The 22,468-nt window shown below is 45.9% G+C and overlaps 1 protein-coding gene across 1 annotated transcript in view; it reads left to right on the top strand.

Moving 5' to 3' along the window:
- Nucleotides 1–990: 990 nt before the first annotated feature.
- Nucleotides 991–22,468, top strand: part of LOC144153497 (uncharacterized) — a 32,069-nt gene continuing 10,591 nt past the window's right edge. Inside the window, exon 1 of the mRNA XM_077685134.1 lies at nt 991–1,712. Coding sequence (XP_077541260.1) covers nt 1,106–1,712 — 607 coding nt within the window. The 5' untranslated portion in view covers nt 991–1,105. The remainder of the gene's footprint in view (nt 1,713–22,468) is intronic.

Raw genomic sequence — 22,468 nt, 5'->3', positions numbered from 1 at the left:
AATAATTCCATACTTGTGAACAAGCTCCACTCCAAGAGAATAACTAAGTGTCTCCTTAAAATGCCCGCTGATCTACGCGACGAACTTATACAAGTGTGCCACGGCGACACATCTTCAGGGAATCTCAGCGCCGCACGCACACTTGGAAAGATCAAAACTAGCGACCCATCTTTAGGGCATCTCAGCGCCGCACGCACATTAGGAAAGATCAAAACTAAGACACCATGGGCCTCGCCTTACATCCCACGTCATCCACACCGTTCGTAGCTACAGCGACTCTATTTAGTCGCAAACGCCAAGACGAGGCCAGCCAGGTGCTTACAGTTCATCGTCGCAGCATCCAGGCCTTCCCTCAAAAAATTTAAATTGTTTTTCTTGCTCACAAATGACCTCGATTAGGGAGAGCACTAATAAGGACCTCTCTGTCATGAAGGGCTAACAAGTGGATAATTCTAGCCATAGAATACCTAACACACTACGCACAAACTTGCGCTGCGCTGACTGCAGGAGAAGTTGCATGATTCCTTTCCTACCAAGTTGTAGTGCTTTGACATGGCGCCCTGTTAGTCAGCATCATGGACAGCGAAACGGCGTTTAGAGCAGACCTCGTGCAATGCGTCCACCGCTGCAACAACACTGACCAATGAAGGGCAGCAACGCACGATCTCCAGACGAAGGAATAGGCTAAATTCCTAAACAAGATAATTCCGGATATGCTGTATGAACATTTACATTGAAAACAAGACGTGGGGCAAAATTCTGCCTTATTTTACGTTTCCGTGGAATGCGGGTGTTCACAAAACCACGCTATTTACTCCGTTTCAGTTTATGTATGAAATAACACCGACCATGACGGTCAGTTTCACGCAGCCGCAATTAGATAACGAGGCATTCAACGCAACTGCCTGTCATGTCGCGCTCGCGCCGCGTTATCATTATTTATGTTGGCTGGAAGCGCCCACGTACTGGTGCTGATGCGCATGCGTCACTGATGCCTCCGGTGTAGATAAGCGCATGCATTGTACGCGGCTGGGGGTTGTTGCGTTGAGGCTGCCAGTGTGCGCCTCGGAATAAAGGCTGTTCCTGAAAGAAACCGGCTCGGCTGATGCTACAACAAACTGGCGACGAGGATGGGATTCGTCACGACGCAGTGAAGATGGCCACAGCCCCGGCAGCGATGATGGCTTCTAACTTCGGCAAGCTTCCGGAGTTCCAGCCGGACAGCGGAAACATCGATGTTTATCTCGAGCGTTTCGAGCTGTTCGCCACCGCCAACGACATCGCGGAGGAGAAGAAGCTGCAGCTATTCCTGACAGCCATCGGGGAAAAGGCTTACGTCACTCTCCGCAGTCTGCTCCTGCCGAAAATGCCGAGCAAGGTAACTTTCGAAGAAGCTACCAGCGTGCTTAAAAAGCACTACGCTCCAAAACGTTCAGTGGTCACGGAAAGATACCGCTTCAACCAACGTAAGCAAGAGGCACACGAGAGCGTGACGGAGTTCGTGGTCGAGCTAAAGAAATTGGCGGCCAAATGCGAGTTCGGCGCGTTCCTGGAGGACGCTCTTCGAGACCGTCTCATTGCCGGGATACAAGCGGATGCCATACGGTGCCGACTTCTGGCCATGACGGATGCTGAACTTACCTGGGACCGGGCCTGCAGCATTGCTACAGCCATGGAAACCGCCACGCAAGACACGAAGGAAGTGTTCACTGGTAACAACGCTGTACGTGCACCTGGCGACACCGAAGTGCACTGGCAACGACAAGCCACGACATCGCGGCCAGCGGCGAGGAAAGCACCGTTCAACCGAGCCACGCCCCCCAAGCCCGGCACGCGGAAAAAAGGAGAGCCAAAGACTTTTCACCCCGGGTCGAAACCATGTCACCGGTGTGGAGGGCCCCATGCCCCTGTAAGTTGTCCATTTTTGAACAGTACTTGTTTTAAGTGTGACAAGAAAGGACATGTTGCAAAAATGTGTAAAACGAAAGAAGTGAACCAGCTGCTAAACGAAGGCTCTGATAACGAATTGCTAACGATTTGTCACACGGACCGCAGATCGGGAACGCCTGCCATTGTAGTCAACGTAGAGTTAGACGGAAAAGAAGTAGCTATGGAACTTGACACTGGCGCAGCTATGTCTGTGACGTCGGAAGCCGAATTCGCGACGCATTTTCCAAAAGCCAGTTTCCAGAAAGCTAATGTGAAACTCGTAACCTACAATGGCACGCCAGTACCGATAAAAGGTATCGTGGATGTAACTGTGCAATACCATGACCAAAGCATGCGACTGCCCCTGGTTATCGCTAAAGAAACTGAGGGAGCAAGAATGCCTTCTTTGTTCGGGCGTAACTGGCTTGAGAAGATAAAGATAAAATGGCAAGAAGTGGTGCGAGTGAAAGCAGTTGACGTTGAAGTGCCCCTGACCCTGAAATATCGGGATGTGTTTGCACCGGGGTACGGCTCGATAAAAGGATTCAAAGCTAGTATTGTACTCAAGGAAGGAGCGTGTCCCGTCTTTTGTAAGGCGCGACCAGTGCCGTACGCTCTTCGCGAGCGGGTTGAACAGGAACTTGCGAAGCTGGAAAAAGCGGGAATAATCTATAGGGTCAGGCACAGTTCTTCGGCCACACCACTTGTGATCGTACCTAAAAAGGATGGCGTAGGTCTGGGGATTTGTGGCGACTACCGTTGCACAGTGAATGGGGTTATAGAATTGGATCATTATCCTCTGCCTGTAACTGCCAAAACATATCCACAACATGCGCAGGTGTCCAGGTCGCTTGCTTGCGTCTGGGCAAATAACTAGCGGTTTCTACTTGACGGTTGCTACAACCATCGTCGCCAAGACGCCGGGTTTCATCCAGTAGATTCGCTGTTTATTTGGACCCTAATCTGACCATGCAGCCTCAGCGAGAAGCTTCTGCAACGGTATTTTCCACCACAAAGAATACAACATGTTCGCGAATATGTATACGCGGTTGATATCGCGCCGGTGCACGCGACCCGACCTAGTCCATGTGGTTTGTTTCAAAATTTCCAACGTAAGATACACTATTGATGGTTTGAGGAACAATTTTATTCCACCATCGGGTCGATGCAGTTTTAGAAGGGGAGAAATGCCGCAAAAATGCCTTGGTTGTTACCAGCACGTGGGATCGCGCCAGGCTGTTCGAGCTGTGGTTTTTACTGAATGCGCGTTTGCTCTTTTTTGCTGCATCCCGCTGTGGGCAAATCTTGTTTGATTGGGAAAGTGTTTTCGCCTGTTATAACTAACCTAGCGGGCTCTTTTTGTTCAACGGTGTTTTCGAGCTAATTCGATGGGTCTGGAATAGAATAGTGTTCCGATATAAAGGGTTCCAGAGCAAACGCCGGGGCATACCGCACGAAGATGTTCGACTGCGCTTGCCATTATGTTGCTTGTTACTTTGACGTGTGTGTTTTTAATGTATTGAGCCCCGCAAACTGGCTCCAATAAACGTTTTTTTCCCAGAGCTTTAGAACTTTGGTTCATTCTTTATGGTATGAAAATATGCTTTCTGAGCGCTGAACAGGTGTTAGGGCTGTCATTGGGGCGAGAAAAAACGTGAGTGACGATTATTTTGTTTTTGTTAGAGAAATTGTTAGGTGGAGTTGCGAAATAAGTTAAAGAGGAATATTTTTATTCGCAGTTTAAGTTTGCAAGTAACATAAAACGATGTTTATGGCGGCAAGCATTCGACAAGGCAGTAATCACTGCTGCACTCGTCTTGAGTCCGAAAGTTGCAGTTCACGAGTAGACCGAAATCCGAAGGATATAAACGCCTATTTTGCCGTTTTGCACGCGCGCTATTTTATTGCACATTTCCTTTCTGACACCTAGCATATTTTGCAACAGAGTGCGAACAATAGTGTGCAGTAGCAGGAACGTTTCAGAGATGCAGTAAACTCCAGAACTAGCGACAACTGAGCTGAGGTTCCAAATATTTTGCTGTGTTAATATATTCTATATCCTACATGCAGGGTTGTAATAAAATGGTATGCCTGGATCAGCCATAATCGAAATATACCAGACAAAGTTAGATGACTAAAAGTCGTAAAAGACGCGTCATTTATTTGTATTACATGCATTTGATAATACTTTGCTTCTTGGAGAATTCTTTTTAATCACTGATGCTTTCCGGAGAGCGACTGGGAATCACTCCTCTCCTTCTCTGCTCATAGGTCGCCGTACTCACTCGTGAGTGCACTCATTTGTACTCATTTGCACTCAAACTCACGAGTGAGTACGATGATGAGTGATTACACACCCAGATTAAAAAGTGAGTACGATGACGAGTGAGTACACGGGTAAGTCCATTACTCGTGAGTACAGTATTAATGAGTACACTACTAGTGAAAATGAGTACGCATGAGTATGAGTACTCATGGGTATGAGTACATAGAACTCATCAGTACAGTACTCATAAATAGTACTCGTGAGTACACAGTACTCATGAGTGGTACTTATGAGTATGAGCATTTGTGAGTATACAGTACTCATGAGTACATAGTCCTCATGACTACAGTACTCATGAGTACAACACTCATGAATACTGCCTGGCACCCGCTCTTCCGGTTCATACGTACACGAACGAAACGCTGAGAACGCGGAACGCAACGAAGCCAGTACGTACATTTTCCGTACGTGCTGTCCCGGCCCCGGTATACGCAACCAACGACATTGCATCCGGATTGGTGGATATGGCCACGACGAGCGAGACGCACGGCACACGAAACGCACCATACGTGGCGAACGACAGCACACCAGTGTTAAGGGAGTTTTCGAGGAAAAACGAGACGCACAGCTCACGAAACGCACCAGAGGTGACGAACGACATCCAACTTGGACCGGTGGCGCTGACCACAGTTAACGAAATGCACAGCGCAAGGAAGGCGATCAAGCCAGCCTTACACAGAGGAAACCGCTATTCGTGACATCTTCGCTCCCGGACTTGGCCAGCGAATGAAACAACCACACAAATCAACCTTGCCACAAGCAACGAAGACCCAGCGCGCGCGGTTCAACCCTACCAGAACGCACGAGCTCTCCGGCACCCGCTTCTCCAACCCGAGTCCAGCGAACGAACGACATAACACTCGTGCAGGTAGGTCCGTCAACGAGCAACTACACGGCCAGCGCTTGTTAAACGTCCGTGCCGGAACGTACAAGATCGCCGGCACCCGCTGCTGCGATCCAGACTCACAAGACACACCCCATTTCGTAGAACATGACGCAACCGCGAGCAAGCTGAATCGGGACAAACGGAACGCCTTCGAGCCTGCTTGTAAAGGACAGATAGCGATTTTAGCATTTTCGAAACAAGAGGAAAAGCACGAGAGTTCCAGCGACGATACGGACACGGCAAGAGTGGCAACGAATGAACCCTATCCAGACGAAGGCATCGAAGGCCCTACCGATGAAGTGCCTTACGACGCCGAGGAATGTGGGCCGAACGGACGAGATGAACTACGCCCGCTTCCCCACCACAATGGTTTCACTACGAAGCAGCCATGGCAACAGCTAGCATGGAGCCGCAACGATTTTGACCGATCCGCCACGCCACCCTACGACAACGCCACGCAACCGGACGCTAAAAAAAGCCAACAGGCTCACGCACCATACGCAACGCACACCTCAATCAAGCGCAACGTCCTCAGCGCGTCCGAACTATGCCATCCCTGCACGCTGCAGCTCGCCAGAGGACAGAACGGACGTCTACGCTCCCAGATGCATCAATCACGCAACGAGCCACAGGAACACAGTCGCCGATGGTAGCGACGCGACTAAAGCAACGCCGTAAACGCTGTAAAGTTCAGGTCGACGAAGTGAGTATCACGGCACACACACACAAAAAAAACAAGCCGAATTGATATTCATCGGACCTAATCGAGACAAACGCCTTGTAACAAAGTTTCTAGCTTCCGGAACAGCAAAAACCAACGCCAGCATCGAGCAACTGCGGATATGCGGACAGTGATCTACATACGAACGGACGTCAATCTACGCAGCACTAATTTATTTATTTATTTATTTATTTACAGAATATTGTCAATCCCCCATGGGGATTATTACAGGGGTGAGCATCACTGTCACAACTTTTGACGTTTGAAACAAAAAAAAAATATCACAATAATAAAGAACACATAATCACTGAACACAGCAGTACGGCATAGTACAATCATACATAGTTTTTTTTTCTACCATTACCAAGTATGAATTAACCAACAAAGAAACAGAGGTCGAGAAGAAAAGAGGCATAGAAAAGAAGAAAACGCAGAGCGGGTATTATTATCAAGGAACCGTAGAAACAATAAATAGATGCAGACAAGTGCTTTGTTATTACAATTGGAAGCAGGAAGGGCTGCGTGAAGAAAAACAGGTAATCACTGTACTTGCTAACTAGGTTAGAATAGATCAGTACCTTCAATTAGTTTCATAAATTTCTCTAATGTTGGCTGCTGTGTAATGACTGGATCCAGTGTGTTCCATTCTCGAATTGCGCGTGGAAAGAACGAATAAGAAAAAGTATTGTTACTAAATGAGTATTCTTCGAGTTCCCATGGATGCCTTCGCCTCGTCGGTCTGGTGTCTCGAAAGTTCAAGTAAAGATCTGGATTTATGCGGAATGATCTGTGTAAAAGTAGATAAAGAAATTTAAGCCGGAAAACCTTTGCACGACTATCAAGGGTGGCTAGACCAGCACGGTGTAATAGAGCAGTAGGTGAGACATTGCGCCCGTATCAGTTGAAGATAAAGCGCACTGCTTTCCGCTGAACCCTTTCTAGTATAGCGATATTATTCGCAGTGTGAGGAAACCACACAATACTGGCATATTCTAAGACCGGGCGGACAAATGTAACGTAAGCAAGAAGCTTCGTTTCATATGTTGCGAATGACAGGGCCCGTTTAATAAAAAATAATTTGCTCATCGCTTTTTTGGACACTTGACGCACGTGCTCTGTCCAACTGAGATCAGACGCAATTGTGATACCAAGGTATTTGTATTGATTGACTCTTCGAAGCGGCAAATTATTAAAATGGTATTGAAAGTCAAATTTAGACACCTTCTTTGTAATGGACATAAATACGGTTTTGTCAATGTTTATAGTCATTTGCCAATCAGCGCACCACTGAGCTATTTTCTTTAATGAATTATTTAACTTCTTCTGATCATCGTGATGACGTATTTCATTGTAGAGCATGCAGTCGTCTGCAAATAGTCTGAGTTTAACGTCTGCGTAGTTAGTTATATCATTTATATATAATAGGAACAAACTGGAGCTAGTACAGACCCCTGCGGTACGCCTGATAAAACCGGAGCTAGGTCTGAAGTGTGATTGCCATACTGTACGTATTGGTGACGGTCAGTTAAGTAATTAGTTATCCACTGAAAAATGGGGCCATCGGCTAACAAGTGATTAAGTTTAAGTAGTCGTTTAGTGTGAGACGCGATCGAATGCCTTCGAGAAATCAAGAAAAATTACATCAGTTTGAATGCGTTCATTTATGCCGAGAGAGAGGTCGTGAAGTGTTTCGACGAGCTGTGTAACTGTTGATAGTCCTGATCTAAAGCCATGCTGGTTGGAATACAGAATGTTGTTTGATTCAATAAAACTAATTAGGAATTTTAACACTATATGTTCAAGAATTTTGCTACTAGTGCAGGTGATCGAAATAGGCCTATAATTAGAAGGACTAGCTGCATTACCTGATTTAAATATTGGAGTAATTTTGGCAATTTTCCATTCAGCTGGAATGCAGCCGTCTGCCAATAATTTGGAGTATATCAAATAAAGATATTTACTGACTGCTTCTGCATATCGTTTAAGGAAGCCATTTGGAATTTTGTCTGGAACGCTACTTTTCTTTTCATTGATGCCTAGAAGCAGCGACAGAATGCCAGCCTCTGATAAAGAAGGCGTGCCTAACAATTGGATATCCTCATTATATAAAGAAGCATTGATGTTCGCTGTGCCATTATCGACTGTAAAAACCGAGCGAAAGTAACAGTTGAAATCGTCTGCTCTTGCTTGGTCTTGATCGTCTGGTGAAGGTCGATTAGGCATTTTTGTGTTCATATGCTGCCAGAATTTATGAGGGGAGTTTTTAATAAACTCATTCAATGTAGACCCGCAGAACTTCTGTTTCGCGTTTCGCACCTGGTCCTTAAGTGATCTAGTAAGTGAGTTTAGTATAGAACGGTAGCCTGGAACATTCCGGTTTTTGTTAGTTTTTCGCAACCTCTTGATTTTGCGTTTAGTATGAATTATTTCACGTGTGATCCACGGATTGTGTTTTTGAGTTGATTTGAATACCATTGGAACAAAGTTCCGCATACAATGCATGACATGGAATTTGAATTTCAGCCAGACCGCATCAATACTAGAGCAAGCATCAGTACAGAGGTCATAAAATTCAGTGTACTCGTGTACAAGGTACGTCATTATAGCCGCATCATTGGCCTTGTTAAATGCGGGTATTTCTCTTAGTTGGCCACGTAATTTCGGTGGGCTAATGAAAGGCAATGTGCATAATACCATTTTGTGATCGGATAACCCATCAAGTACGTCTACTCGAGATTCATTTGTAGGAAGGCTGTTACTTACAAAAACAAGGTCCAAGATTGAGGATGACGTTCCCTGTACGCGAGTTGGGACTAAAACAGTCTGCTCAAGATTGAAGCCAAACATGAGATCCAATAGGATGCTTTGAGGTTTAGTTTCAGGTACAAAAGAACACCAGTCAATGTCAGGAAGATTAAAGTCACCGGCTAGTACAATCAAGCCACCGTGCACATGCGAATGCATGTAATCAAAAAGAGACTCAATATATGTACAATCGGCATTGGGGGGCTGGTAGGACACGCCCACTTTAGCGATCGTGTGTTGAAGGTGCACATTGCACCACAAAGCTTCAGAATTGTGCCTGGGGTATTGAATATTGAGTTCAGTATTCGTGAGTAATACAAGCTGAGTACTCATGAATACACATTGAGTACTCATTGGTACAGATTGAGTACTCATGAGTACAGATGGAGCACTCATGAGTACAGAGTGAGTACTCATAAGTACACATGAGTACAGATTGAGTACGAATACTCTTGAGGACAAATGAGTTTGAGTACAAGTGAGTACGATTACAGATGAGTATGTGATGAGTGAGTATGAGTGATTTTGAGAACAGACGAACTTTTTGAGTTTGATTGAGTACAGCGTGAATGAAAAAAAAATTGCCATTCAGTTTGAGTCAGTGTTTTCTGTTTTGCCGACCTATGTCTGTGCTCGCCATTTCAGAGCCGGGCTCATGTCTACCTAAGCAGTTCACCATCCGGAACTTCAATGAAGAACCTCCTACACTTCGGACAGGTAGGACTGTTTATCTTGACGCAAGAATAGTGGCATAGGGTGTTCCTGCTACGACCACGGAACACGCTGCAAAATCCTATGTACTTTATTGCTTTTCAATCGCTGTCGAAAACCCCACAGCAGGTATCTGCTATTCTGATGGCACGGACCGTTTGCTATACTTCAGAGCACGCTCACTAGTTTCAGAGTACAACTGCAGATCTCTTGCTGATGACCGGCCTTGTGCTTTGATTTGCCGTACATTAAGAGTTGTCTAACACAAGTCTGCAAGTTGAGAAGGGCAACCACGAATTTTCGTCAGAATATGTACGCCTGGAAGCGTCACCATCATTTTTTTCCGTTGTAAGTTTAACTTCTCTTTACTACTCTGGTTAAAGCCCCTGACCAGTCTACACTTGTTAAGCCTCAGTCGAGGCCTAATGACAGCTCCAGCGCAAACCGAAGCTATGATCGTATTTCGTCAAACTGCAGGTGCCTTTCGATGACGTTTGAGATTGAAGTGTACAGGAAATTTGAAAGGCCTAACCACAAGCCGGGCACCCCCGCGAATTGCTCTGAAGGTATATTCCCCCGGATTTAACGAAAGCAAGCATGCGTCACCGTACTGCATGTAAACACTTATGTGCGCTGGCGATACTTCGATGCCCTTTCTTGACTGATACCTGCATCGATGGTGGAAGCGGGGTCGTCAGCGAGCATCGGTGGCACACGACAGCTTCCGTTCATCTAGTCTGCGTCGAGCGTTTGGACCAGTATGACAGTTTCCATGCTTGATCCACTCCAGAAACAACGACATTCTTTAAAGTCAAGGCGTTTATCGCTTCCGTAGTAACAATTGAGCATGCCCCTACCCTGTTCGTACGTTCTGCAAGCTTCTGTTAGTGCATCTGTGCCTTGCGGAAATCCCGCCTTCTTCGAAAAAATATGTTGTCACAGGCCCCAACCAGTGATGACTCGAGCCACGGCAGTTTCAAAATATGAAACAAACCGTTCTTCGGGTTGAGACGTGCCCTGGAGAAGCGCGCAATACTCATCGAGATCTTCTCTCCCCCCCTCTCAGGCTCAACGTGCGTCACAACTGCCGGCCCTCACGAACCATAGAAAGAGCGTTCGTTGTGTGTGTCTGTTTTCTGGGCGTGTGCACCGAAGCACTGGGAAAGTCCCGCAGCCGTTACGGCTTCTGTGTATAAAACCCGCCGTTTCGGGAAATGAATTCATTCGTTTGGCAGCAGCGAATACATTCTGTCGCTCTGTTCGAGTCCCGCTGTAACCTGGACCGGAAGGCTATTGTTTATGTATCGTCGCAGTTCACCTCTGTCCATGCAGTAAACCAGTTAAGTTGGCATTCGGGTTCTTGTTGTCATCACTACAGCTGCAACGTTTCTGGCAGCTCAGTCGCAACAATACCGCACATCACGGTGGCTATGGAGCCCGGTTAGGAGACGCTTTCACGAGTGTAACAGTTCATGCATTTTGGGGTCCCGACGTGCCAAAGCCGACGTTATAACGAATGCTAAGCAGAAAACGCCTGTAACTTATTTTGTCACAGATATAAAAACTACAGTTATGATTGAGATGGCTGCTTAGACGACTGTACGATTTTTCGAATTTAGGTGAAATGTTATAATTAATAAGATAACAGTGACGGTGTACATTTCCCAGAATTCGGGTCTTCTGTCTGTACCGGCTTAATATCAAAGGAAAGAGTAGGATGCTTTTAGCTGTGCGTTTTGTTGGCTTTCTGCGGTAGCGGCTATAATGTTTAAACACAAATCAGCGCAAGCGCGCATCCTGACTGCAAGTGGAATATGGAACATCGGGCGCGCAAACACTTTTGTATAGTCGCTGTTGGTGAATTTCATGTGTGTGTCGCCTTCTTTCGTCCTGTACTAAGCACTACTTTGCTTTAAAACAAAGCTTTTTACCTGTACCCCACAATGGTTCTGTTGCGACCATTGGTGCCAACAGAAAACTACAAAAAACAAATAAATTAAGTAACTTCCACCACCAGGAATCGAACCTGGAACGAATAGGAGAGCCCGTTGTCTTACCGATTTAGCTAGGAGCCCACGCGCGAGGGGGAGACAAATTTTTCACTCACCGAGCACATCTGCGGGTTTACCTCCTGCGTTCTGCGAATGCCACGTGATAGCGTCACGCAACCTCCCACGGCATGTGTATAAGCCGTGTGCGCGCCTTGCGCATGGGCTAAAATTTATAAAAATTAAAGGAAGCTCAAACTTGGTGTTCGACGATCTCGCTTCTCCGTCTCTGCCGCCGCCGACGGAGGCGACGAGATCGCCGGCAGAGACGGAGAAGCGAGATCGTCTCACACCGAGTTTTAGCTACCTTGAATTTGTTTTGAAACAGTGTTTGCACTCATGTGCTTCACCAATACAACTCGATCGACCACCGTTCATGAATCATTCATTGATTTAGGCTTAACAAAGAATATCTCTTTGAAGTAACAAAGACAGTGGTTAAGTAGATTTTACTTGTCTCTGGTTCCACTCTTTGTAGAGCCTCGTGCGTGAATTCAAGTGACGTCGCATGGGTAGTCATTGTAGGGGTCGTTTACTGCTTCGCATCCCAACCACTCTCGCAGGGTGGATTGGCGCGCATTTTTTTGGTATTATGAACCAACAAGCCCAACGACTCCTGCTGCGTCACTTGGACACTATTCGCTCTATGTGTAAACTTTTCTCCCAGAGGTTCTAACAAGTTTCCACAAATCTTTTCAAGAAACATTTGACACGATATGTACAAATTTAGCTTTCCATTTTTAGGTTGGTCTTATTAAGGTAAATGAAGCCTGGGTTTTTTGTTCAGCAAAAGTCGACTAAAGCAACAACAATGTGCCCTCTGACAAACGAGTTTACGATGTAACCAAGCAACCACAAGGAATGCTAAAACTATACCTTGAAGGTACTTTTACGGTAAGCGTAAAAGATGATTATAACCCCTAGGTAAGACACTGAAAAACGTTTAAGACAGTGGGCAGTGGGTAGTAATTAGGCAACGCCGCTTATGTTGTCTGTGCACTGCGATGCAGATAATCAAGGCCAACAAGTTTTGCAAGTACGACTACGGTACCAGACAAAATCGGAATCTTTATGAGCAGGTTCGTGCAGCCAAATTTTCTCATTTCATGTATACTGTCGCAAGTAACAAGTCTCTGGTGATGGTAACAACTTTGTGTTGTAGCAATCACGCGCTGACTGTAAAATATTTCGAAACTTCCACTGCATAATAAACTTCAGAAAATTAGACAAAGGAATAATAATTCCTTGTCCATTTATATTTTTTTAAATATTCCATGCCATGTTCACACCAGATAATATTTTTTGGGGCATGATAAACGTACATCACACGGTACATTTCAATTTTCATATTCTATCGAAGTGAACGGGGCAATAGGCATTCGAGACGCCTGTCAAGGCCCCGTATCTGAAGATTGCACAATGGCAGCAGCGACAGCTTAACAAAGCACATTTAACAACGGAAGACTGCAAATTATGACAATATATTGACACACTGCGACGTAAGCGAGTCTGCATAAACATAATTACAGGTTGATTTTACACCATACAGCACAAGTGAACATAGAGTGAATACGTAATTCAAGAAATGTTAGAGACAGTAAAATATTCAAAAGAATTTTTAGCAAACTCAAAGTTGTAAACCAGAACAAACAATACCCAGACTAAAGGCGTTACTGAGATCGGGGATGGTACTTATAGTACGTATGTGCCTTATAACCAATAAAAATAGAATACACAATGACATCGTATTCAAAACCTATGTGATGGCAAAAATAAAAACATCGTATCGTAACAGAAGTCACCAAAGTCGAATAAATCTACGTACTACACAAAGCCGCAACATCATTATAACCAAAATCGTACAGGTCACAGCAATGATATCGGTTAAATCTGTAGTTTAGAGCACTCGGTTTATGCACTTTAATGTACAAAAAATTCACAAAATTGCGCACGTGAAACATAAACTATTAAGGCCTCAATTTGTAGTAACCTTGCATAATTTTTTTATAAAGAATCATTCCTGGTCTAGTTTCGCACTTAAGTATTCGCGCGTCAGCAATGTACTGGCAGTATTTTTTAAGCAAGAGACGGGACTTGTACACCAGAAGACGCGGCATCGCTTCCGTCTTCCAGGGCTTTATATTAACTCTGGAATCTTGTAAGCTGATACAAGTTGCGGGCAGCGCCGAAACTAGATTTTTTATTTGATCTCGCAATAAACAGTTTGTGAAATTTTAAGAAATTCAATATCCTGTGTGAGGCACCAAAGTTAATAAGTCCTACAGGTTTTATTTCGAGGGTATGTTTCATTTTCTTCTCGAGGTTTTTAAAAAGTCCTCGGTAAACTTGCGATAGATATTTATTACTAAACATGTGGGATTATACGTGAAAGCACGATGTTTGCTTGGCTCCTTATGTATGCATCTTTTCTACACTTGTCACGTTTAGCTTCGTCCTAGCGTTTTCCAGTTTCTTTGTTCCTGACGTAATGAACTTCGTAAACTTTCACGGTGTTCTTACGGTGTCGTGCTAGTGGTCACTGTTGTGAGTTTATGTGCACTTAAACGCGCCTCTTGGCTCGCCCTACACCATTTGTATTCCCTTACTTTTCCTTCTGAGGTATTCTTCCGTAGCGTCCACGTATCCCAATTGCCGCTCAGGTAGACACTACCTCACCCTGCACCCACAAATTCAAAGTAAGGCGGGAAGGACAATGCGCTGTTTTGATGGTGAGCATCTTGACGTCACAGGTAAATTGTAGAATATCTGAATAGGCTTTGAGCTTCCGACGGGAGCGTCGCCATTGTCACTGGCCATCTTCTTGCGCGGGTATGTGATAATTGCGAACGGGTGTGTTAACATGACGGCCAATAGAGTTTTTGTACCGTCGTACGCACATAGCGAACTAAATTTCGCTAACACAGATTTAAAGGCCGTTGCGTAAAATTTATCCGCCACGGCACCACAACCTTTTCTGTGCCGCAGTCGAGATTGAGCCGGCAAGGGACGACACCCACAAGAGGAGCAGATGTAGAAAAAATGACGTCGTGGAGCATATCCATTCTACCTACGTCGCGTGCACTGTAATATGTAAAGATGTCGTCACAAAATACTTGAAAACATTGCAGCTAATGGCAGCAGTGCGATTTTATTATAGCGTAGATTACAATTTCATAGTGTTTGTCGGCCAACCAAAATGCGAAGATTTGGGCCTGTCTGTCTGTCTGTCTGTCTGTCTGTCTGTCTGTCTGTCTGTCTGTCTGTCTGTCTGTCTGTCTGTCTGTCTGTCTGTCAAGTGAGCCGCCCGAAGTGAGCCTGCGGAAATGGTCATACTTGTCTACTCTGTTTAGTGCAAAGAAACCTTCGGTATATTTAATGCAGACCTTCCTACATAACCATGAGTTCAAGCGTTTTTTTTTCAAGAATACAGGCAACGTTGGTTTGCACGTCAAATGAAAAAAAAAGCACTGGAGCCACATATACATTCTTAACCATTTTAAAAGCGACTTTGTCATCCTAATCGGAACTAAGCGAGCCGGCCGTAAGCCTCTGATGATAGCTTTCAACTTTATTGACCAGTCGCTCAGAGGTGTGGAAGTTGTGTGCAGGTATGTAGCTCTCGCCGCCAACTAAAAACGTGTATCAGCTGTTAACTTCTGATGCCTGCTGGCAGCTGCCATCATGATTCGTAATTCCCTTCAGAGGAATGTGGGTAGTCCGTAGCTAATTTTGAATTGGGTAGGGATATGCTAAAGGGCTCTGCTATTGTATTCCCATGCAACCAGCATCACAAGTATGACGCACACGAAATGTAGCAATGGAGTACGGCCGAGCGAGCTATAGCGCTTTTTATTCAAATCGCGTAAGTTGCATAAGTGTAGCTAGAAAGCACTATTCATCATCATCCTCATTAATTTTGTCTTTAAGGATCTATGTGTTAGATTCTAGAAAGGGGGTGGGGGGCTAACACGGCAGCTTACAAGTCGTCATAATCACTACGGAAGCAAAAAATAACAAAACAGCAACAACAAAAAGATTGCACACAATAGCGTAGGGGGAGGACATGACAGCCGGCTTATGTTTAGGAGTAAGCAACATATGGAACTACAACATGTAAGGGAGGGTTAACAAGAAGTTTTTGTGCCCGAATAGTTTGGAATAAATTCAACAGGATGGAAAGTTGGGCGAGTTGGTGTTGGTTCATGTTGAAAACCGGTGCGCAAAAGGCGTTGAAAATTAAAAGAAACACAGAACGACGCGCGTCGTCTTGTGTATTTGTTTTCTTGGCAAGCGTCTCATCTGCGCCGGTTTGCAAGAAGATTGTATTTATCCCTGCAGAATTTAGAGCAGATGGGTTCACAAGGATAAAATAATTAGTGCCCTTCGACTCTGTAAAGAAAGGTGACCTGCGAGCTGGACGCAGTACACAGGGTGCACGAAATAAAACACGTTTGTCTGTAATTTGCGCTTGATCATGCTGCATAGCAAATTATCTGAATGAAACTCGGGATGACCCCAGCTTTTTTCTACCGGACAAACCATAAAGTTGTCCTTTTGCTTCCCGCGTAATAGACTTGTTTCTGTTTTTGCACCAGATCAACCCACTCTGCTCGACCACTGGGGATACCGCACAGGTCACATTGGGCTGTTCAGTCCAATAAACTTTGTTCATCAGAGGAAATATGTATCGTTTCTGGCTAGGTAACAATGTTATACTTTTCTGGCATCAGGGAGAAGAAGATGAAGCAGAAGAATGGAGGCGCCTCACTTGCTCTGTGCATGTTTTCTTTACTCGTGGCGCAGTATCACGAATATGGCTGTTTTCAACTACAGTGTGGCGTTCAGAAGACCATCCTGCAGCGACAGTGACCAAGATCACAGAGATCCACCCGAGAACCACTCCAGCACCGAGAAAATAAAAACGACGGCAGTGGCTCGGCAGCTAACCCTAACCAGCAGTTCGGAGCCTCGCCTGGCCGCCGCACAGCTGTAGAACCAGTGCCAGCTGCTGACGAACTCTCTGACGCCACTTCGGCGATATTCCCGACGCTAGCAGACCCAGACCTCCGACCTCCACAGGAATGGAAGTAGTAGAAGTTGAAGGTGAGCATATTTCACCGGAAGATTTTCATAACGACGCAGGCTGGCTCTCATGCCACAAGCAACGCAGGCAGAGCACGTACGGCAGAGCACGTACAGCTCAACGGCTAGGAGGCCAGGCACAGGGTGTTTCGGTGCTGCAACAAGAACGCCATTAACGGCAACTCACCACGCTCGCGTCTTCCGACGCCCTACAGGCAAACGTAGTTACCGAAAGAGGACATAAAAATCGTTCTCCGACTGTGTGACTGGCTTGACGTTCGCAAGCACAGCGACGCGCAGCTACGCGACGCCATAAACAGCGCTACGGCACTACAGCCCAGTGATGTAGAAATCGATATTGTAAGGACAAACCCGACTCAGAACATGGTAATAATCAGCACACCCAAGATTGCGAATGCCGGAAGATACAGCGCGCTGACGGAGATACGCATCTACGACAAGACCTATGAAATTAGGGCATACGCCACTGCTCCTAAAGACACTACCAAGGGTGTAATCCATAATATCCCTTATTACGATTCTGATGAAGACACCAACAAAAGCCTGAAATATAGCGAGAACCCTACCATACAAACAGCACAAAGAATAGGAAAGACCAACTCTGCTATCATCATCTTCGAGGGAAGCCAAGTCCCGTAATTCGTGTACTACAAAGGAGCAGGATATCGGTGCTTTCTGCACAAATAAAAATTAGCCCCATCTTCCCGAAGGGACCGCTAAGTACATGCGGAGCATCTCGGGGTTCCGTTGTGTTTCCGTTGTGTTCGTAGAACTTCATCGGAAGAACGGAGTGAAGTGGAGTCAACCGCAGCAAGCGCTGAACTGAACGCGCGCAGCGCGCTACCCGATTTACATTCAAGGTTGAAGGAGAGGAGACGAGAAGAGGAGAGATGCGCAAGCGCCGAGCATTCGCGCCGACGAAGCTCAGGGTCCGCCGCTCGCTTCAAGCGTTTGCGCTCAGCGTCGCGTGCCCTTCGATGCGCAGCTTTGTCTTCAGTGGACGTAGCGTTGCTGTTAGTTTGTGGGGTGGTGCTGACGCTTGCTTGCGCCAACCCACAAACTGACGGGACTGTTGCTTCCTTCACACTTCATCGAAAGAACGGAGTGAAGTTGAGTCAACCGCAACAAGCGCTGAACTAAACGCACGCAGCGAGCTACCCGATTTACATTCAAGGTTGAAGGAGAGGAGACGCGAGCAGGAGAGATGCGCAAGCACCGAGCACGCGCCGCGAAAGCAGAAGCGAGAACGCGTGAGAAGCGAAAGCGAAGTGCACTCAGCTGGTACGAGAGAAGAAGTGGCGGGAGTATCGCGCAGCTGTGGAGAGAAGGAAGGAGGAGAGTTGCGCATGTGGAGTGTGAGTGCGGATGCCGACGCGGGACATGCCCAGACTATAAGATGCTCCCCATCTAAAAGAAACAAGAAATCTGCGATGCCTGCGGGGGTGTAGGACACCGGAAAGATGTATGCCCAAAGCCGGAGAACAAAACTTGCAAGACCTGCGGCGCATGCACAGTGCACATGGATGCATACCTCATTGTGCAATATGTGGCATGGACCACGTAACCAGTGACAAACGTTGCAGCCAAAGGTACAAGACCCCATAACTGCTCATTCAGAGAAAATGGGGAAAAATCAAGCAACAATGCCCACACTACCAACATGCAGGATCAGAAGCCTCGGGCAGTGGCAGTCGAGAGGAAATGCAGGAAGCGAGAACTACGGCCTACCTTTCACGGAAAGATCTACTTGACAAAGCGCACAACCAGGAGAGAGGCCGATCAAAATTCTTCCCAAGGCTACCCCGACCGACACAGGGGGCATAGAACAGCAGAAGGAGCTCCCGCTCAGCATCCAAGAATTTCTGCGGCTCCACGTCACCTCACCTCAATCATCACCTCAAAGAAGACCAGCGCAACAACAATATTGTGAGCTTGGCAGCAGCGGTTTTTCAAGACCAACACCAAACACACAGCGCACCACGTCCAAATGCGCAGGATCCGTGAACTCTTAGAGACAACGGTTCGCGAAAACGTTGCACACAAACAAGAAATAGCCGCACTGAAGGCTCAGATTAACAAAAGCCAGGTAGCAGAAAATTAAGTACCCACAATTAAAAATGAGCCAATAGAAGCGGACGGGGCAGATATCAATTCTGTTGGTGTATCTCCTCCACCCAAGCGGAAAGCTTCAGAAATCTCCAACAGACCAAGAATACAAGAGGAAATTAAAAGGCAACTAAGCGTTAACCTCGACAAACTCTTTGACTCCATCGAGAAGATAGAATCGAAAATTGCCGATTTTGCTGCTAACACGCAGAAACAAATGGTAATTATAAACATATGAACACGAGAATCACCAAGCTAGAAAACACCTTGGCAGTACAGTGCAACGACCCCAGGCTTGCAGGCAACACTCACAGCGTCGGAGCGCACAACTAGAAGCGAAAACAGGCAGTACAGGTCCCATGTCTGAATCTCAAAACCAGTATGTCATCTGGCAGTGGAACTGCAGAGGGTACCAATGGAAAAGACATCATCTACAGATATACATTGACCAATTGGAAACAGCAAAAAAACCTGACGTCATTGCACTACAAGAAACAATGTTAGCTAGACAAAATATTCCAGTCATCCAGCACAACACCGAAATTGAGCCGGCAGACCATATCCTTCTAGAATTAATCGGGCGCCGGAACAAGAAAATTAAATGCAGTATTTGCGTACTAAATGTATACAGCAATCCATGACAACAGCACAAGTTCACCAATCTCTTCAACGCCAACCTCGACATCTCTAAGAATAACCCCCTACTAATTATGGGCGACGTCAATGAACCGCACGCCGCTTAGGTTTACGATACGAAAACTTGTAAAGGTAGAAAACCTTTCGGAAGACATCCATCAATTAGACCTCCCACTCGTCATTGACTTTACCTACCCTACCCGAATCGGAAATAGCGTGTAGAGATAGTACGCCGAACCTATCGCTTACCAAAAACGTCAAAAACACTCAATGGCTCCACCTACAAGAATACCTAAACAGTGATCATTACATAGTCGCAACCACAATAACAACCACATCAAGTAACGTAAAATCAAGAATGACTAGAATCCCCAAGTGGGACAAGTTTTGACATATCCGCAACAATGGAAGGGAGACCATTAATGAAATCACAGTCATCGATAGCTAGGTGCGCCAAATAATTCACGACGTCAACACCGCCACAGAGGACATTCCCAAGGGAGAAGAAGAACCAAAAGATGTGGATGCTGAACTCGCTCACATGTGGCTGGAAAAGAAACGGTTGCAACAGAGGCTCCAAGCGCAGAAACACCTCCGCAATCTGCGGCGAAGAAAAGCCAAGCGTAATAAGCAGATACAAGATTACACCCGACAATTGGAAAATCAGACTTCGAACTCACTGTGCGAAGCTATGGATCGACACATTGATAATAAGAAAACGTGGCACTCCTTCGTTATCTTGACGATCCAGACAAAAAATAGAACAACCCAAAAGCACTATCTAGCAAAACTCATACAGACATACCCCGGCACAGAGCAACAACTTATCCAGGAACTATGTCATTAATACCTAATGGCAGAACTACCCACCCCCAGGCACCGTATGCTGGGATAAATAACCAGGCGTTGGACGCCCCTATGTGCTAGCAGATGTTAATTACGCAATACAAACCCTAAGAGTCAACTCTGCACCTGGACCGGATAGAATCACTAATAAAATGATCCGAAATTTAGACATCTCAGTGGAGGTGCTGACAAAATACTTCAATAAATGCTGGGAAAGTGGCAACATACCGAGGCAATGGAAGGCAGCCGCAATAAAACTGATCCCAAAACCAGGAAAGAAACTAAATCTGGAAAATCTTAGACCGATATCCCTCATGTCATGCCTATGAAAGCTTTTGGAACAAGTCGTACTCAACAGACTCAATCGATACATCGAAGAAAAATGTCTATACCCCTTCACCATGGTGGGTTTCAGAGAAAAGATCTCCACTAAAGACACCATGCTTAGATTGAAGAAGCAGATTCTCGAGGGGAACAGCGGTTCGCCTCAGGACACCAGAGCCATACTTGGGTTAGATCTAGCCAAAGCATTTGATTCCGTGAGGCACGAAGCTATTCTCTAGATTCTCCAAAAGATAGGGGTAGGAACGCGAACCTATCACTATATCCGAAACTTTCTAAGCGACGCAACAGCTACACTCAGTATTGGTTGCATCCAAAGTGAAAATATCAACCTCGGCAGCAGAGGAACGCCGCAAGGCTCAGTTTTATCTCCCTACCTTTTTAATGCGGCTCTACTGGATCTACCCACAAAACTAGAGGAGATGAAGGACCTGAAATTCATTTTTTATGCTGACGATATCACGCTCTGGACTAATAAAGGCAGTGACGGAGCATTGCAAGAACGACTACAACTCGCCGTCGATACGATAAACACATTCATCTCTCCTAAGGGTCTGACCTGCTCAACAGAGAAGTCAGCACTACTTATCCTCCTCCCTGCACACCATACGCGACGGTCAATGCCCATTGATGATCACCAGATTGAACTGCATCACGCGGGAAGAACCATACCTACTGTACACTCAATTCGAATCCTGGGTTAAATATCCACGCCACAGGAAGTAACACGCAAATCATAAAGGCATTGGACAAGCAAACTACACAGACCATCCGCCTTATCTCTCGCACAACCAACCGAAAAGGGGGGATGAAAGAAGAAAGCACCATAAAACTCGGCCAGGTTTGCATCATTAGCCGGACAATCTACGCCACCCTTTACCTTAATCTCAAGAAGGGGGGGAAAGAGAAAAATCAACAATATCATTAAACGGGCATATAAACGAGCTATTGGACTGCTAATGTCAACCCAAAACGACAGGTTCGATGCCTTGGGCCTTCACAACCGCATCGACGAGCTCATAGAGGCGCAGCAAATCTCACAATTTGAAAGGCTCTCCAAGCCTCCCACGGGGTGACAAATCCTACGAAAACTTTGCATTCCCTATGGATCGACACAAGCCGAAGACGTTGACATACCGGCCACGCTACGAAAGCTTATGGGCACAACTCCACTCCTTTAAAAATGGATCTGACATATAATATTGCCAGGAGAACGGCAAGAGCACAAGCTCGCACTAAACAATACGGCAACGACCCCGAAACACTATTTGTAGACGCAGCGGACTATTGGCGGTGAGATGTTTGAGTGGCGCCCTCTGACTCTGACGTCAGCTTAGGGACTCGCGCTGCTGTCGTCTGCTACAGCCCGCTTGTGAGGAGCAGCAGCACCTGTGCTCCGAATCGCCGGCTTTGATGTGTTAGTGCATTAAAAAGAGCATTTCCTGTAATGCACTTATTTTTGCCAGTTTCTGGCAACTCTGAATAATTTCAAGCTGTGTCCAGCACAAGTTCGCGACAGACGAGGAGAGAGAGAAAAACTTTCTTCAGAGCATCGGTGAGACGATCGTCTTTAACTCGTACTTTCCAGCTTATTTGCGAGGTTCAGGGCTCAGAGCTTCTCGATAAGTATTCAAAACTTGTAGTCTTTCCTAAAGTATGTTTGAGATGATCTTATGAAGACTCAACGGTCTAATGCTACGCACTTAGCAGCGGTCTCCTACACGCCGATCGCACGGCAGGAAATAAAGCGGCTCTATTTCTTCTGGCATGTATCAGATGAATGCTTTTTTTTCTGTGCCCAACGCTTCTATATTTCTGCACCTTCACAAACGTCTTATTAGCAAGTTTGGGGTTATTTTGAAGGCTCACAAAGTTTGTGTGAATATTTTCTTCGGGACTTCCGCATACATACCATTCTTCACAAATTGGCTTTCGAGGTCTGCGTGGAAGAAGGTGCATATCCGCAGCGTGCGTTGTTTATTGACATACAAATACAATGAGAAAGTTTA

This window comes from Haemaphysalis longicornis, unplaced genomic scaffold (assembly GCF_048455015.1).
Source record: "Haemaphysalis longicornis isolate Haplotype H1 unplaced genomic scaffold, Haemaphysalis longicornis Haplotype H1 scaffold_9, whole genome shotgun sequence".
Classification (NCBI taxonomy): domain Eukaryota; kingdom Metazoa; phylum Arthropoda; class Arachnida; order Ixodida; family Ixodidae; genus Haemaphysalis; species Haemaphysalis longicornis.
The sequence above is the reverse complement of the archived record's forward strand: the minus strand, read 5'-3'. Positions and strand labels throughout refer to the sequence as shown.